Source organism: Macrobrachium rosenbergii, chromosome 18 (assembly GCF_040412425.1).
Source record: "Macrobrachium rosenbergii isolate ZJJX-2024 chromosome 18, ASM4041242v1, whole genome shotgun sequence".
In the NCBI taxonomy this organism is placed as follows: domain Eukaryota; kingdom Metazoa; phylum Arthropoda; class Malacostraca; order Decapoda; family Palaemonidae; genus Macrobrachium; species Macrobrachium rosenbergii.
This window is the reverse complement of record NC_089758.1, coordinates 28,462,276-28,481,222: the sequence shown is the minus strand read 5'-3', so window position 1 is coordinate 28,481,222 and position 18,947 is coordinate 28,462,276. Positions and strand designations below refer to the sequence as shown.

General features: G+C 35.7%; 1 protein-coding gene across 1 annotated transcript; it reads left to right on the top strand.

Annotated features, from left to right (window-relative positions):
- The first annotated feature begins 9,125 nt into the window (after positions 1–9,125).
- On the top strand, positions 9,126–12,683 carry LOC136847986 (FMRFamide-related neuropeptides-like). The gene is made up of 5 exons (XM_067119996.1): positions 9,126–9,192; positions 10,717–10,897; positions 11,231–11,284; positions 11,685–11,951; positions 12,365–12,683. The coding sequence occupies exons 2-5, from the start codon at positions 10,731–10,733 to the stop codon at positions 12,441–12,443; spliced, it is 567 nt and encodes a 188-aa protein (XP_066976097.1). The 5' UTR covers positions 9,126–9,192; positions 10,717–10,730; the 3' UTR covers positions 12,444–12,683.
- Positions 12,684–18,947: the final 6,264 nt, after the last annotated feature.

Sequence of the window (18,947 nt, the reverse complement as noted above, 5' to 3'; positions counted from 1 at the left end):
TTGAGAGTAAAGGATTTCCATTTGTGCATAATGTGCACATGTAATCCAGATACTTATTCAGGATTTATTGTTGACAGAATTAAATTAATACACTTGGCAATAATGCCAATTCATGCATATAAGTAAACTCCTCCTCCCCCGTCTCGTTAAAAGTGGAATCACCTAACTTGGAAATATGCAAACTGATGCTATCTATTGGGTCCCAAGAGAAACATACCCAACCGGCTTCGTGGGCACTGTTTCTTTCCCTGGCCACTAGAGGGCTATGCCTGCACATGTGCACTTCATATACCAGATTTTACCAGATATTGTTCCTTCTAGCAGAAGTGAGAATGTAAACTATTCCATTTGCTTTCCCTTTTACCCATTTATGCAAAAGATGTCTTTATGTACTAGTAAGTAAGGTAAAATAATACAGCAGCTTCCTGTAATGTATTTAACATTTATGATTCCTAACCTTCATGCATTATCTTTTCAAATGAACTTGGTCTTATAGTCTGAAGAAATGACTGTTATAAAAACATGGTCTTATAGTCTGAAGAAATGACTGTTATAAAAACAGAGTGGGAAACAATGACCTAGTTTTCTCTGGTGTAGCACATGAAAACGTATACCTTATTACCTAGAAAAAATTTAAAACTATGTTACTTGACAACCAAGGGTTGCAAAATTAGTAAGAATCATATTACACTTACCTTGTCTACTGTAGAGCATTCACATGACCCATATAGTTATTGTACAGCTGGAAAGGCTTAGCACTGTACATTTTTTCCTAGTTGACTTGAAGAGAAATCTCGTCTATGGTAGAACGCGCTGGTACAAAAGAGAAAAAGATACCTTTCTAATTAACTGTAAGCTTACGTAGATAATCCTGCTCTGAAAATCCTAACACTAAGGTTAAAGGGGAGGTACATTTATTATTGTTGTGATGATATAATGAACCTTCATTTAAATATGGATGCCTAAATTTAGAGTGCGTGAAAACTTGAAGCGCAGCTTCTTACAGCAAACATTAATCACCTTATAAAACATCAACAGTGATCCCCCATCTGTAACCTTAATAATTTTAAGTAGGGTTTTTTTTTATAGAATCTAATAACGGTTTTCTTTGTCCCAATCTTATTCATTAATTGTAATTACTATCTTATTCACTATTTCTGCTTTACGACTGTTGCTAAGTCAAACAGTAACTTCGAGTGCCACTTTGTTCGATAATTAGATAACCCTGTTATGATTCTGCCATCTACCTTCGCAGTAAAAGAAGAAAAAACAGTTTCATGCTCGAGAGCTTTCCTTTTTGTGCATTTCCTCTCATACATCCTCCGGAAAATAAAACCCAACTCATCTTAGCATGACATATGACCCCAAAGGCCTCAATCCCCACCATGCTTACGAGGACAACGACCAAGAGAAAGGACGTGCCAGACGTGGCCGCCTCTCCAGAGACCTCATTGCTTTCTGTAACCAAAGAAGACCTGTCCCTCCAAAGGGGACGCTTCCCCTTCGGAGTGGGCGCGTCTTGGGAAGGACTGGAACCCTGGAAGGTATATAAATCTCAAGGAGTTGTTGACACGTCGCAGTTCGCCTCCCTGCCTTGCAGTTTCTACACCCAACCAGCCACTTCCTTTTCGAATCCACGACACAGAAGGTAATTATGAAGTTATGTATATTTTGTTTCCAGAATACAGAAGATAATCTTCATTTACATTAACGCCGGCCATATGCCAGCACATGCTCTTGCCTTATGCTGGCTGGTAAGTGTAGGAAGGTTCAGGTTTTAAGTGTCCATGTGTGGGCCTGAGGACTCTGTGCAGCCAACAGATATGTAAACGATATCTCTGAGCCCTTTTGAAAATAAGGCTGTGTAAAATTCTTCTTTTCTATCACATGTTCGTCATCTTTCCCATGATTACATTTAAAAAATATGACTTTAAGGGACACAATCAGATCCTATTTACTGTGACTTCATAACAATAACTAGCAAAATTTCACTGATAATGATATTTGATCTGAAATGATAGTCTTCAATCAAACAAATGTATTAGAAGTGTAAATGTTCTCCAGTTTTTACAGAAAATAAAACTCCAGTTATTATAGTAAATAAAATTCTTCTTGCATTCAAATTATGAACAGTAGACTTCCGTATTCGTATTGCGCAAATAATGATCCTGTAACAGAAACTTGTGTCGTTCTCCTAAGCGTGATGGACAAGAGAAATTATTTTGAAAAGTATTTCAAAAGTGTAACAAAATATACAACTTTTTTTGAAGGAATTTTCTTCAGCCTTGACAAGAAGAATTCGAAAATAGAAAATGAACGTTGCTAACTCATTTTCGACGGATTTTTTCATTGTTCGATAAATTTTCTCTAGGCAAACTGTTACGCTACATATTGCATATTTAAGCCTTATTTTCTAAGCCGACGCTCGCTTATACTAAAATAATCATGTAAGTACTGAAGAATACGTGGACATCCATCTGCAGTTATACTTATTAATGTATTACATTTCATTACACGTGAAGGCAGGGTACATTTGTATGATCCTTTAATCACAGTGCCAAGTGATAAATGCGGAAGCTCTTAGCAATCAGTGTTTCTGTATTTTTCAGTCCATGACAACTATTTATGTGGCAGCGAATACAATGAGGTATATTCACACACACACACACACACACACACACACACACACACACACACACACACACATATATATATATATATATATATATATATATATATATATATATATATATATATATATATACTATATAATTTGAATAGGCATGTAAATGCATGAACACAAAACACATACACACATCAGAAAATGCGAAGTATTATTTTTATTAAAATAAAGTGATGGTTAGTCCAACAGTCCTAATTTCAATGAATGGTGATATCATAGTCAGTTATGTTCATCAAATTTGTCATTCACGTAACATGAGGATTTGTTTCAAATTCATCTGAGCCTGATGATTTTTTTTTTTTGTCTAAAGCTAGCATTAAACAAGCACAGACTTGCCCCAAGAGCAACCCCGAAACGGGCAAAATAAAAATAAAGTGAATAAATTTTCGTTAGTAAAACCTGTCAAATCCATCCACTCCGTTACTCAACAGATTTCTGGAATCACCTCCATAATTCGCTCCAATTTCCTTTCCAGAATTCCAGACCACAATGATGGTAACTTCCTGGCTTTTCCTGGGGCTGCTGAGCTGCCTATGCCAAGCCCTTAAGCCTCCAGTTTCCGTAGGCCTCAGTACTGACAGCAATGACGAGATCGCCCACGATGGAGACTTGGCTTTGGCTGAGAAAAAAGGGAATGTCGACCGCAGCTTCATACGGCAAGTTCCCCCCACCCCCACCCCCCTCTCTCTCTCTCTCTCTCTCTCTCTCTCTCTCTCTCTCTCTCTCTCTCTCTCTCTCTCAATATATTTAGGTATATATATATATATATATATATATATATATATATATATATATATATATATATATATATATATATATATATATATATATATATATACATATACACAGAAAATAGAAAGAGAGAGATGGACAGAAGATAACATATAATCATTACGAAACAATATAGCAACACACCATAGTAAGGTTAGATTAAGCCAGAGGTATAAATTTACACTCATGAGATCCCAAATATTTCAGCTCCTTGTGTCACGTAAGTTGATCTTAGGGGATGAGAATTTTTTGGGATATTCAATTTTTTTTTTTTTTTTTATCAAATCCAAGAAATTTATCTTTTCTCTTCATCAGGTTCGGACGAAGCGATGTCGAGGACAAGAGAAGCTCTGGAAGAAATTTCCTCAGGTACTTTTTTTTTCTTTTTTTTTAGGTAGCCGCTGAATTTGAATCTTAAAAGTCATTGTTTTCGGGAAGACAACAAAAAATCGTTTTAGCAGTTCTGCGTAGTGACTAATCCTCTTCCCAAATGCCCATTAATAATTGTCAAATCATGAAATTATTCTTTACCTGTCAGTATTCTCTCTCTCTCTCTTTCAGTGTTGGTGAAACCGGCAATTATGGTTCATTTTCAAAGAGAGTCTAGAAACCTAACCTTTCACTGTCAATTTCCTATGACAAGAGCAACAACTGTTTCTTAAGACATTGTTCTTCAAGAATCCAAGAAATAACAACCTAAATCACCTTCACTTAATTTTCAGAATTCAGGAAATAAGAAAATAATACATTAAATTACCTTCACCTTCAGATTCGGCCGAGGAGGAGACTTCGAGGACGACGAGATTGAACCCTTATCAGCCACCAAGAGGAACCGCAACTTCCTGCGCTTCGGACGCAGCCGCAACTTTTTGCGCTTCGGACGCAGCCGCAACTTCTTGCGGTTTGGCCGTTCTGGTCCCGAAGACATCGGCCTCGAAGGTAGCCCCAATGAGGTTCCTTTTCCTGTTCTAGAGGAACCAGCAGCGGAGGTCGACATCTTCCACAGGGCTGCTCGTGGAAACAGAAACTTTTTAAGGCAAGGAAAATTAAGGAAAATTAATTTCAGCTTTACTAGGAAAATTGAGAGAGAGAGAGAGAGAGAGAGAGAGAGAGAGAGAGAGAGAGAGAGAGAGAGAGAGAGAGAGAGAGAGAGAGAGAGTTTTATAAAGTCAAGGTTATATCTACAGTATATATTTGGAGATCCAAGTAATCTACCTCCACTAATTTGAGTCAAAAACTAACCTACGTGCTTAAGTTTGAATATATTAAGCTTCTTAGAAAATCAAACTTAGAAAAGAAATACCACCTGATACAGTGGAATCACCTCTTAATTAACAATTTGCCAAATGATCCTCAGTTAATTACTCATAATTCAGAAATCTCAAAATAAAAAAAACGAAAGATAACCTTCTTCTTCTTCTTCTTCTTCCAGATTTGGTCGTCAATACAACAAGAATTTCCTGCGTTTTGGAAGATCCGTCGACTCTCCGATCAGCTGTGATGACTGCTGAGAACGATATAATCAAGACTGATGCCATATTCGACCATCCTGCCAATTTCTGAGGATGTGTTCAAACATCCTGCGGATACTTTCCACTTATGCTTCAGCCTCGCTCTGATTCTGAGGAGTAAAACATGTATTTTATACATCAATACTGATTTCTGATAAAGGTTATATAAATAATAAAGGAACAGTAAAACTATTGCATTGTATATTTTAACCCTTGTAAGGCACAGTATTAAAAAAAGGAAGTAACTGAAAATGGAACTCAGCCAACGTGAGAACCCAACAAATTTATTTTCAGAAATTTGCAGAATTACAGGGGATGTTCTTTTGATGATTCTGGCCACGATTTCAGACCCAACATAAATCAAAGGTTTGAGAAGATCGACATAGATCAATATTTTGACGTATATTTAGTAACCCACTCAGGTAAAGCTGATCTTTTTAAGTGTATACATTGTTGTTAGAAAAACAAAAATCTCTTTTTTGTATCTGTTCTTAGTTTTATTCAGTACGATTTTTATTTGAAGTAGTTAAATAGAAATAAGAATTATTTCAATTTCATATTAAAAATGAAGTTATGCCAAAACATTATTCATTTTCTAGCTAGTGAATCAACGCCAATTTGATCACCATCTGGGGTGTTATTCATCTCAAAGATCAATCGATATATTCACATATAATCGTACGTCGATGTTTTCGTATAAAATCGAATTTTGATCTATTCAGAAAAAATTTTACTTCAATATTTTCAAATAAAATCACACATCGATATCTCTTACCGAAAGCCGTGCTTCTATATTCACGCGAAGTCGTACCTCGTTTTGTTTCACCAAAAGTCATACTTCGATGTATACACACAAAGGCTGACCTCGTTATCTTCACCTAAAATCCGCACTTGGGGGATGGAGGTGGGGGGCGGGGACGGATAAAGGTACAGATCAAAAACAACTCGTGGGAGAGAAACAGCGGTTACTGCTCTTCCAGTAATTTCTCTGGATCCAGTGGTTAAAACTTATGCTCAGGTGCGTAATAGCAGAAGAAAAACAAACTTCCTTCATAATTTTGGTTCATGGTACAATACTTCTCTCTTGGTCTTGTATAATATGCCATTAACCTGGGTTCAGATTATTTTGCATGAGGGCAGATACATTATCTACAGTACTCCTAATCTCTACGGAAAATTATAATATTGTTTCATAAACACAGAAACCTATCACTGTCATTAAACAGCATCTAATTCGATAAGGAAAAATTAATTTTCTCAACGATCAGAAAATGAGCAAAAAAATTCATAAACAATGTTTTTTATTACTTCTTTCATGGTGAAAGAAAAACATCAACTCACGAACCTTTCTCCAATTACTGACAATCAAACCACCTTCATATAAAACTTCAACTTATCGAATTATTCATTATACCCACACATAACGGGACAGAGAAAATGTTTATCTACGGAAAAGAATGGATACTGCCATTCTACCCATAATCCCTCGGGATCCAGACCGTAGAACTTTGGGCAAGTTACGTAATGGAAGGGACATCACTCCCATGATAATATTGGCTGGGAGCCAGTGCAGTGACATATCTATCAGTCTATCTAATGTTGTTGTCTAGGTTATGTAATGTTTGCTGAGGGTTATAAAATTCAGTGTTGATTTTTGCAAGCAAAACAAACAAAATGAAACGAATCATACACATAATTATTACCGATAACAATCAGTCACATACCTATCACTATATATGAACCTGCCTTGACGTCTTCAAAGTACCTTCATGTTGACGAGTTTTAAATGTAAATAACTCATGCATAATTAATTCCAAAGGGTAACATAGGTATCAGCATTGACAATGGTGGTAATCGCTTGTCGTAATGGCCCTGTAAATACTATCCTGGATGAAGTTTCTTTACGGTCCGTCAAAAAGTCAGTCGTAATTAATTCTTGCAATTTGTCATGATTTTCCTTTTTATAATGAATCTCTGTCTCTCCTCTCTCTCTTTCCGTATGACCTACTTTCAAAAAATGAATATATTCCATCGGGATATGATAAATATTGAGAGATCTTTTCATCCAATCTGAAGCTGGAAGGAAAAGTCCCCCTTCGGAATGCCATAGCCAATAATTGACCAGTATCTCCTTCTTTAACTTTTTTTTTTTTGTTTATTTTTCAGTTTTTTATGTTTTATATTCCTCTCTGAGGAAATACAAATGCAAGTTCCTTAGTTGTTTGTTAGGTGAGTTGCCACCTTATGACAGATGAAAACATGTAAGGGTTTGAATATTTTAATATTTGAATAAGAATATTAGAAACTTACAGAACAGCCTGAGAGGTTATTTCTTTTATTATTGCCCATTGTTAATTCTTTTAATTCTAAGAATTACTGTTATAAGTATTCAGTAGAACAGGAAGATTAGCAGTAAGATATTAATAATAAATAAAATTATTTTTTTTCACGAAACGGAAAGTTATGTGAACCGAATAAAAATCTTGAGCTTAAACACTGAATCAATATATCATATACAGAGTATATATATATATATATATATATATATATATATATATATATATATATATATATATATATATATATATATATATGTGTGTGTGTGTGTGTGTGTGTGTGTGTGTTACAGAAACACTGCGAAACCAGGGGATTTCACTAAATCCCCGAAATATTCAGAATTCGTGAAATCACCAATTCACTTAGGGACATTTGATCCATTAGGGGCCAGTACTAAGCACGGCGAAACACTGATTCATCTACATTGTTTCCCAGTATTCAGTAATAGCCTCTCGGTGATCAAATATTCCTAAGTGAATTGGTGATTTCACGAATTCCCTGAAAGATTCAGGGATTTCGTGAAATCCCTGTTTTCACTGTCTTACTGTATCGTACATACATATATATAACTTTCGTTTTTACCTGTTTATGAAACAGATGTATTTACTTATTACCGTGAGTATTTTCAAATAATAAAATACTTTAATATAACGTATTTAACATTTATGATTCCTACTCTTAATGCACCATCCCTTTAAATACACTAGCTCACACTATTTCTGAAACAAAAGCTAAACAACAAAATGTTTGGGAAACATTTAGCTAGTTTTCTTCAACGTATTATATGAAAACATATGCTTTACTATCTTTAAAATATTATATAAGAAAAAACCGTTTTATACTTACCTTATCTTGAGCATTCACAGAGCCTATATATTCAATCTCTAGCTTGAAAGGCTTAGCATGCTATTTTTTCCTAGCTGATTTGAAGAGAAATCTCGTCTATGGTAGAACGCGCTGGTACAAAAAAGATAATTTTCTAATTAACCGCAGTCTTGCGTATATCCGCCTACTCTGATAATCTTAACACTTACGTTAAGAATGAAATACATTTATTGTTGTTGCGATCATATCGGGAACCTGCCTTTAAATCGGGTTCCTTAATTTCAGAACATATGAAAGCCTGAAGCACAACTTCCTCTATACAGCAGAGTTGAGTTTAATCACCTCATAAAAAACCATAGACAAAGGTTCCCCCATCTATAATCCTACTTATTTTCAGAAGCGGTTTTTTTTTTTTTTTGAAGATTCTAATAAGGGTTTTTCATTTCCATCTTTTCCATTAATTCTGCTTTACGCCTCTGGCTAAGCCATAACTTTGAAAGCTATCTTATTCGGTAAGTGGATAAATCAGTCATGATTTTTCCCACTACCTTCTCTGAAAAAAGACAATTTATTCATTAACTCCGCTTTACGCCTGTGGCTAAGTCATAACTGAATGCCACTTTATTCTATAGTCAAAAAACTATGTCATGATTCTGCCCACCACCTTCACGGGAAAAGGAAAAAGCACAGTTTCTTACTCGGCAGCTTTCCATTCGTGCATCTGCCCTCAAACATCCTTAGGAAAACAAAACCCAACTCATCTTAGCATGACATATGACCCCAATGGCCTCAATCCCCGCCAAGCTTCCCAGCACAACGACCAAGAGAAAGGATGCGCTAGACATGGCCGCCTCTCCAGAGACCTCTTTGCTTTCTGAAACCAAAGAAGACCTGTCCCACCGAAGGGGACGCTTCCCCTTCGGAGTGGGCGCCTCTTGGTAAGGACTGGAACCCTGGAAGGTATATAAGTCTCAAGGAGTTGTTCAGATGTCGCAGTTCGCCTTCCTGCCTTGCAGTTTCTACACCCAACCAGCCACTTCCCTTTTCGAATCCACGACACAAAAGGTAATTATCAAGTTTTGTTTATTTTGACTCCAGAATACAGAAGATAATCTTCATGTACATTAAAGCCGTCCATATGCCACCACATGCTCTTGCCTTACAGTGGCTAGTAAGTGTAGGAATGTTCAGGGATTAAATTAGGCTAGGTTAGGCCTTCATTTAAAATGGGGATATGTAAAATTCTTTTTTTCTGTCATGTTTGTAAACTTGCCATGATTATATATAGAAAATATGATTTTTAGGGGATAAATTCAAATCAAAGCCTACTTACTGTGACTTCATAACAATAACAAGCAAATGTATGCAGACAATGATATTCGATATGAACAAAATAATCTTCAATCAAGAAAAGTATTAGAAGTGTTACAAAAAAAAATGCTAGAAAGCACGATTGTTAAAGTAAATGTTTTCCAGTTTTTACAGAAAATAAAACTTCAGTTATTAAAGTCAATCAAATTCTTCTTGCAAAAAAAAATTATGAATTAGAAACTCTTGTACTGCTAAGTGTGATTGACAAGAGGAATTATTTTGAAAAGTATTGCAAAAATGTAACACAAAATATTGTTGAAAGAATTTTCTTCAGCCTTGACAAGAAAAAATCGAAAACAGAAAATGAATGTTGCTAACTCAAGTTCGGCGGATTATTTCATTGTACAATCAATTTTCTCTACGTAAACTGTTAAGGTAGATATGGCATAATGAAGCCTTATTTTCAATGCCGACGGTCGGTTATACTGAAATAATCACGTAGTACTAAAGAATGTGTGGACATCCATTTGCAATTATACTTATTAATGTATAACATTTTATCACAAGTAACGGCAGGGTACATTTTAGATGATTCTTTAATCACAATGCCAAGTGACAAATGCGGAAGTTCTTAGCAATCTGTGTTACTGTATTTTTCAATCCATGTCGACCATTTACGTGACAGCAAATACAAAGAGGTATTGTCACAAACACACGCATAGATACATACATGCACAAATACCAGCAAACAAACACACACACACACACACACACACACATATATATATATATATATATGTGTGTGTGTATGTGTGTGTGTGTGTGTGTATTCAAATATTTGATCAAGTGGTGATAATGTCATTTTCGTAAGTAGAGTCGCTGACTATTTCTCATTAAAATAAATTATTTCGTTTCGTCATCGAGATCATAAACAAAGAAGTAGTAAGTAATGTAAAGTATTATTTTTATTAAAATAAAGAGATGGTTAATCGGACAGTGCTAATTTCAATGAATGGTGATATCAAAGTCAGTTATGTTCAAGAAATTTGTCATTCACGTAACGTGAGGATTTGTTTCAAATTCTTCAGAGCCTGATGATTTTTTTTTTTTTTTGTCTAAAGCTAGCAATAAACAAGCACAGGCTCTTGCGCCAAGAGCAACCCGAAACGATCAAAATAAAAAATAAAATATCAATAGATTTTCTTTGGTAGAACCTGTGAAATCCATCCACTCCGTCACTCAACAGAACTCTGGAATCACCTCCATTATTCTTTCCAGAATTCCAGACCACAATGATGGTAACTTCCTGGCTTTTCCTGGGGCTGCTGAGCTGCCTATGCCAAGCCCTTAAGCCTCCAGTTTCAGTAGGCCTCAGTACTGACAGCAGTGACGAGATCCCCCACGATGGAGACTTGGCTTCGGCTGAGAAAAGAGGGAATGTCGACCGCAGCTTCATACGGCAAGTTCCCCCTCCCCCACCACCCTCTCTCTCAATATATATATATATATATATATATATATATATATATATATATATATATATATATATATATACGGAGATAGAGAAAGAGAGAGATGGACGGAAGATATCATATAATCATTACCAAACAATATAGCAACACACGATAGTAAGGTTAGATTAAGCCAAAGGTATAAATTTACACTCATGAGATCCCAAATATTTCAGCTCCTTGTGTCACGTAAGTTGATCTTAGAGGATGAGAATCTATTGGGATATTCAATTTATTTTTTTTTTATCAAATCCAAGAAATTTATCTTTTCTCTTCATCAGGTTCGGACGAAGCGATGTCGAGGACAAGAGAAGCTCTGCAAGAAATTTCCTCAGGTACTTTTTTTTTTCTTTTTTTTTAGGAAGCCGCTGAATTTGAATCTAACCAGTCATTGTTTTCGGGAAGGGAACAAAAGATCGTTTTAGCAGTTCTGGGTAGTGACTAATCCTCTTCGCGAATGCCCATTAATAATTGTCATATCATGAAATTATTCTTTACCTGTCAGTATTCTCTCTCTCCCTCTTTCAGTGTTTGTGAAACCGGCAATTGTGGTTCATTTTCAAAGAGAGTCTAGAAACCTAACCTTTCACTGTCAATTTCCTATGACAAGAGCAACAAATGTTTCTTAAGACAGTGTTCTTCAAGAATCCAAGAAATAACAACCTAAATCACCTTCATTTACTTTCAGAATTCAGGAAATAAGAAAATAACACATTAAATTATCTTCACCTTCAGATTCGGCCGAGGAGGAGACTTCGAGGACGACGAGATTGAACCCTTATCAGCCACCAAGAGGAACCGCAACTTCCTGCGCTTCGGACGCAGCCGCAACTTTTTGCGCTTCGGACGCAGCCGCAACTTCTTGCGGTTTGGTCGTTCTGGTCCCGAAGACATCGGCCTCGAAAGTAGCCCCAATGAGGTTCCTTTTCCTGTTCTAGAGGAACCAGCAGCGGAGGTCGACATCTTCCACAGGGCTGCTCGTGGAAGCAGAAACTTTTTAAGGCAAGGAAAATTATTTTCATCTTTACTAGGAAGATTAGACAGAGAGAGAGAGAGAGAGAGAGAGAGAGAGAGAGAGAGAGAGAGAGAGAGAGAGAGAGAGAGAGAGAGAGAAATAACGTTTTATAGAGTCGAGAAATAACGTTTTATAGAGTCAATGTTATATCTACAGTATATATATGAATTTGGAGATCCAAGTAATCTACCTCCGCTAATTTGAGTCAAAAACTAACCTACGTGCTCAAGTTTGAATATATCAAGCATCACAGAAAATCAAACTTAGAAAAGAAATATCACTTGATGCAGTGGAATCACCTCTTAATTAACAATTTGTCAAATGATCCTCAGTTAATTACTCATACTCCACAAATCTCAAAATATTAAACAACAAAAAATAACCTTTCTTCTTCTTCCAGATTTGGTCGTCAATACAACAAGAATTTCCTGCGTTTTGGAAGATCCGTCGACTCTCCGATCAGCTGTGATGACTGTTGAGAAGGATGCCATCCCGAGAATCCTATGGATAATTATATCTTCTGTCTCTTCCAAGCTACTCAAGACTGATGCCATATTCGACCATCCTGCCAATTCCTGAGGATGTGTTCAAACATCCTACGGGTACATTCCATTTATGCTTCGGCCACGCTCTGATTCTGAGGAGTAAAAAATGTATTTTCTACATCAATATTTATTATTAATAAAGGTTATATAAATAATAAAGGAACAGTAAAGGTATTGCATCGTATATTTCATTCCTTACAAGGCACAGTATTAAAAAAAAAGGGAAGTAACTGAAAATGGAACTCAGCCAACGTGAGAACCGAACAAATTTATTTTCAGAATCACAATACGAAATAAATTATATTATAAGTTACATAAATTTCCTTCGGCTTCCTTCAGTAATAATCTTATATCATGGGATGTTCTTTTGATGAATCGGGCCACGATTTCAGACCCCATATAAATCAAAGTTATGAGAATATCGACAGATAAATATTTTGAAGTGTATATAGTAACCCGGTTAGGTACCGATGATCTTTTTGAGTGTATGTTGTTGTTATAAAAACAAAAATCTCCTTTTTATATCTTTCTTGGCTTTATTCAATAAGAATTTGATTAGAAGTAGTTAAATGGAAATAAGAATTATTTCAGTTTCATGTTAAAATGAATAATGCCAAAACATTATTTAATTCCTAGCTAGTGAATCAACACCAATTTGATCTCCATCTGGGGCGTTATTCACCTCAAAGAACAATGCATATATTCACATAAAATCGTACGTTCATATTTTCGTATAATATCGAATTTTGGTCTATTCAGAAAAAAATCTCACTTCAATATTTTCGCATAAAATCACACATCGATATTTCTTACCGAAAGTCGTTCTTCTTTATACTCACGCGAAGTCGTACCTCGTTAGTTTCAACAAAAGTCGTCCGTCGATATATACACAAAGGCTGACCTTGTTATCTTCACCCAAAATTCGCACTTGGGGGATGGGTGTGTGTGTGTGTGTGTGTGCGCGTGTGTGTGGCAGAGGGGGGGGGGCGGGGCGGATAAGGGTACAGATCAAAAACAACTCGTGGGAGAGAAAGAGCGGTAACTGCTCTTCCCGTAATTTCTCTGGATCCAGCGGTTAAAACTTTTGCTCAGACGCGTAATGGCAGAAGAAAAACAAACTTCCTTGACAATTTTGGTTCATGGTACTTCAGGCCCCTCTCTCTCTCTCTCTCTCTCTCTCTCTCTCTCTCTCTCTCTCTCTCTCTCTCTCTCTCTCTCTCTCTCTCTCTCTCTTGGTCCTATATAATACGCTATTAACCTGGATTCAGATTATTTTGCATGAGGGCAGATCAATTATCTACAGCACTCTCAATCTCTACGCAAAATTATATTGTTCCATAAACACAGAAACCTATCACTGTCATTAAACAGCATCTAATTCGATAAGGAAAAATTAATTTTCTCAACGATCAGAAAATGAGCAAAAAATTTCATAAAATTTTTTTTATTACTTGTTTCATGGTGAAAGAAAAACATCAACTCACGAACCTTTCTCCAATTAGTGACAATCAAACCACCTTCATATAAAACCAACTTAACGAATATTATTCATTCTACCCACACATAACGAGACAGAGAAAATGTTTATCTACGGCAAAGAATGGATACGGCCATTCTACCCATAATCCCTCGGGATCCAGACCGTAGAACTTTGGGCAAGTTACGTAATGGAAGGGATATAACTCTCATGATAATATTGGCTGGGGGCCCAGTGCAGTGACATATCTATTAGTCTTGCTAATGTTGTGGATTAGGATTATAAAGTTCTGTGTTGATTTTTGCAAGCAAAACAAAACAAAATGAAACGAATCATAGTACAATTATTCCTGAGAATCAATAACATAACTATCGCTATATATGAACCTGCCTTGACGTCTTCAAAGTACCTTTATGTTGGTGGGTTTTAAATGTAAATAACTCATGTGTAATTAATTCCAAAGGGTAACATATGTATCAGCATTGACAATGGTGGTAATCGCTTGTCGTAATGGCCCTATAAACACTATTTTGGATGAAATTTGTTTATGGTCCGTCAAAAAGTCAGTCGTAATTAATTCTTACAATTTGTCATGATTTACCTTCCTTCCAGGAATCTCACTCTCTCTCTCTCTATGACCTATTTTCAAAAACGAATATATTCCATCGGGACATAATGAGTGCTGAGAGATCTTTTTTTTCCAGTCTGAAGCTGCAAGGAAAATTCCCCCTACCGAATGTCATAGCCAGTAACTGACCAATATTAACATTTTTCTCTTTTTTCGTTTATTTTTCCAGTTTTTATTCCTCTTTGAAGAAACAGAAATGTTAGTTTCTTGGTTGTTTACTAGGTGAGTTGGCACCTTATGACAGATGAAAAAACGTAAGGATTTGATTATATGTATATTTGATTATATGTATTTTTGAATAAGAATATTAGAAACTTACTCAACAGACTGAGAGTTTATTTCTTTTATTATTGTCTATTGCTAATTCCTTCAATTCTAAGAATTACCATTATAAGTATTCAGTATAATAGCAAGATAAGCAGTACGATATTAATAATAACAATAATAATAGAAATATTTTTCACCAAACGGAAAGTTATATAAGCCGAATAAAAATCTTGATCTTAAACACTGAAACAATGTATAATATATATATATATATATATATATATATATATATATATATATATATATATATATATATATATATATATATATATATATATATATATATATATATATATATATATATATATATATATATATATATATATATATATATATATATAGAGCCTCGATGGCTAGGTCAGTAGAGCAGCAGCCTCGGTCTTCATAGAGGTCTGTGGCGCGGGTTCAAATCCGCAGCCGACCGGTCAAAGAGGCGGACACTTTGCTAACCACGTAGACACACCAGGATTATGTATGTAATCAATGGATAGGTTTGCTGAAAGCAAATGGGTGTTACAGACTAATACACACACAAACAAAGCCACTCCAACATCTAAAAACATAACAGACACCTCACACGTCTCGAACTGTCGACCTAACTGCTCAGCTCTCCTCGCTGCTGGGAGAAAGGGAGCTGGGGATTTGGTGCGATACATGTACACATGCGCTACAGGGGTCTAAGCGATGTCAGGCAGGGCAGCCGATTGAGGCTACGGTCTACCCCAACGCCAAATCAAGGTCCCTCAAAAGAAGACATCGTGCTTACCCCATATAAAAAAATGGGAAAAAGCACGTTAAACAAAGATATATATATATATATATATATATATATATATATATATATATATATATATATATATATATATATATATATATATATGACTAACTTTTGCTTTTACCTGTTTATGAAACAGATGTATTTACTTATTACCGTATTTCCAAATAACAAAATACTTTACTTTAATGTATTTTACATTTACGATTCCTGCTCTTAATGCATCATCCCTTCACTAAACTAGCTCACACTGTTTAACAAACAAAGGAAAAAAAAGTTTGGGAAAAAGTTAGCTAGTTTTCTTCAAATTATTATTTAAAACCATATATATACCTAATCATCTTCCAAAAATATATAAGAAAACCCCGTTTTAAATACACCTTATCTTGAGCATTCACAGACCCCATAATTTAATCTCTAGCTGGAATGACTTAGCACGGTATTTTTTCCTAGTTGACTTGAGGAGAAAAATCTCGTCTATGGTAGAACGCGCTGGTACAAAAGACAAAAAGATCATTTTCTAATTAACCGTAGTCTTACGTATAAAAGCCTACTCTAAAATTCTTAACACTTACGTTAAGAATGAAGTACAATTATTATTGTTGCGATCATACCGGGAACCTTCCTTTAAATCGGGTTCCTTAATTTCAGAATATATGAAAGCCTGAAGCACAACTTCCTCTATACAGCAGAGTTTAATCACCTCATAAAACATCCACAGACATAGGTCCCTCATCTGAAATCCTACTCATTTTCAGTAGCGCTTTTTTTTTTGAAGATTCTAATAAGGGTTTTTCATTTCCACCTTATTCATTAATTCTACTTTACGCCTCTGGCTAAGCCATAACTTTGAGTGCCACCTTGTTCGTTAACTGGATCAATCAGTTATGATTTTTGCACAAGGCAATCTCTGAAAAAAAAAGAAGTTTATTCATTAACTCTGCTTTACGCCTATGGCTAAGTCATAACTGAATGCCACTTTATTCTATAATCAAATACCTCGGTCATGATTCTGCCCACCACCTTCACGGAAAAAGGAAAAAGCACAGTTTCTTACTCGACAGCTTTCCATTCGTGCATCTGCCCTCAAAAAAAGCACAGTTTCTTACTCGACAGCTTTCCATTCGTGCATCTGCCCTCAAACATCCTCAGGAAAACAAAACCCAACTCATCTTAGCATGACATATGACCCCACAGGCCTCAATCCCCGCTAAGCTTCCCAGCACAACGACCAAATGAAAGGATGCGCTAGACATGGCCGCCTCTCCAGAGACCTCTTTGCTTTCTGTAACCAGAGAAGATCTGTCCCTCCACAGGGGACGCTTCCCCTTCAGAGTGGGCGCGTCTTGGGAGGAACTGCAACGCTGGAAGGTTTATAAGTCTCGAGGAGTTGTTCAGACGTCGCAGTTCGCCTCCCTGCCTTGCAGTTTCTACACCCAACCAGCCACTTCCCTTTTCGAATTCACGACACAGAAGGTAATTAAAAATTTTCTGTATTTTAACTCCAGAATAAAAAGATAATCTTCACTTAGATAAGGCCGGCCATATGCCAGCACATACTCTTGCCTTATGGTGGCTAGTAAGTGTAGTAAGCTTCAGGGATTAAATTAGGTTAGGTTAGGCCTTTATTTAAAATGAGGCTAAATTATTCTTTTCTGTCATGTGTTTGTAAACTTTGCCATGATTACATATAAAAAATATGATTTTTAAGGGATAAATTTATACATATAAGACACAATCAAATCCTACTTACTGTCACTTCATAATAATAAAAAGCAAATGTTTAAAGATAAAGATATTCGATATAAACAACATAATTTTCAATCAAGAAAAGGTATCAGAAGTAACTATAAAAAAAAATGCTAGGAAGCTCGACCATTACAGTAAACGTTTTCCAGTTTTTACAGAAAATAAAACTCCAGTTATTATAGTAAATGAAATTCTTCTTGCATTCAAATTATGAATAGTGGACTTCCGTGTTCGTATTGCGCAAACAATGATCCTGTAACGGAAACTCGTGTCGTTTCCCTAAGCGTGGTTGACAAGAAAAATTATTTTGAAAGTATTGCAAAAGTGTAACAAAATATACAACTTTTTTGAAGGAGAATTTAGAAAATGAATGTTGCTAACTCAAGTTCGACGGATTATTTCATTGTTCGATAGATTTTCTCTACGCAACTGTTAAGCTAGATATTGCATAATAGAGCCTTATTTTCAATGCCGAGGCTCGCTTATACTAGAATAATCATGTAGTACTAAAGAATACTTGGATATCCATCTGCAATTATACTTATTAATGTATAACATTTTGTCACAATTAACGGCAGGGTATATTTGCATGACTCTTTAATCACAATGCCAGCTGATAAACGCGGAACTTCATATCAATCAGTGCTTCTTCATTTTTCAATCCATGTCGACTATTTATGTGGCAGAGGATACATAGAGGTATAGTCAGACACACTCACATACATATACATATACATTCACATATACCCACACACACATATATAAATATATATATATATATATATATATATATATATATATATATATATGTATGTATGTATGTATGTATGTATGTATGTATGTATGTATGTATGTATATATGTACGTGTGTGTGTGTGTGTGCGCGCGTGTGTGCATGCATGCAGTACATGCGTATTTAAATATTTGGTCAAGTCGTGATAATGACATTTTCATAATTAGAGTCGCTGACTGTTTCTCGTTAATATAAATTATTTTGTTCCGTCGTCAAGAACATAAACAAATAACTGATAAACAACGCTAAGTATTCTTTGTATTAAAATAAAGTGACGGTTAATCCGACATTGCTAATTGCAGTGAATGGTGATATCAAAGTCAGTTATGTTCAAGAAATTACCATTCACGTAACTTGAGGATTTGTTGCAAATTCATCTGAGCCTGATTATTTTCTCAAAGCAAGCATTAAACAAGCACAGGCTCTCGCGCCAAGAGCAACCCGACAAGATAAAAAAAAAAAAATCAATAGATTTTCGTTAGTGAATCCTCTAAAATCCATCCACTCCGTCACTCAACAGAATTCTGCAATCACCTCCATTATTCGCTCCAATTTTCTTTCCAGAATTCCAGACCACAATGATGGTAACTTCCTGGCTTTTCCTGGGGCTGCTGAGCTGCCTATGCCAAGCCCTTAAGCCTCCAGTTTCCGTAGGCCTCAGTACTGACAGCAGTGACGAGATCCCCCAC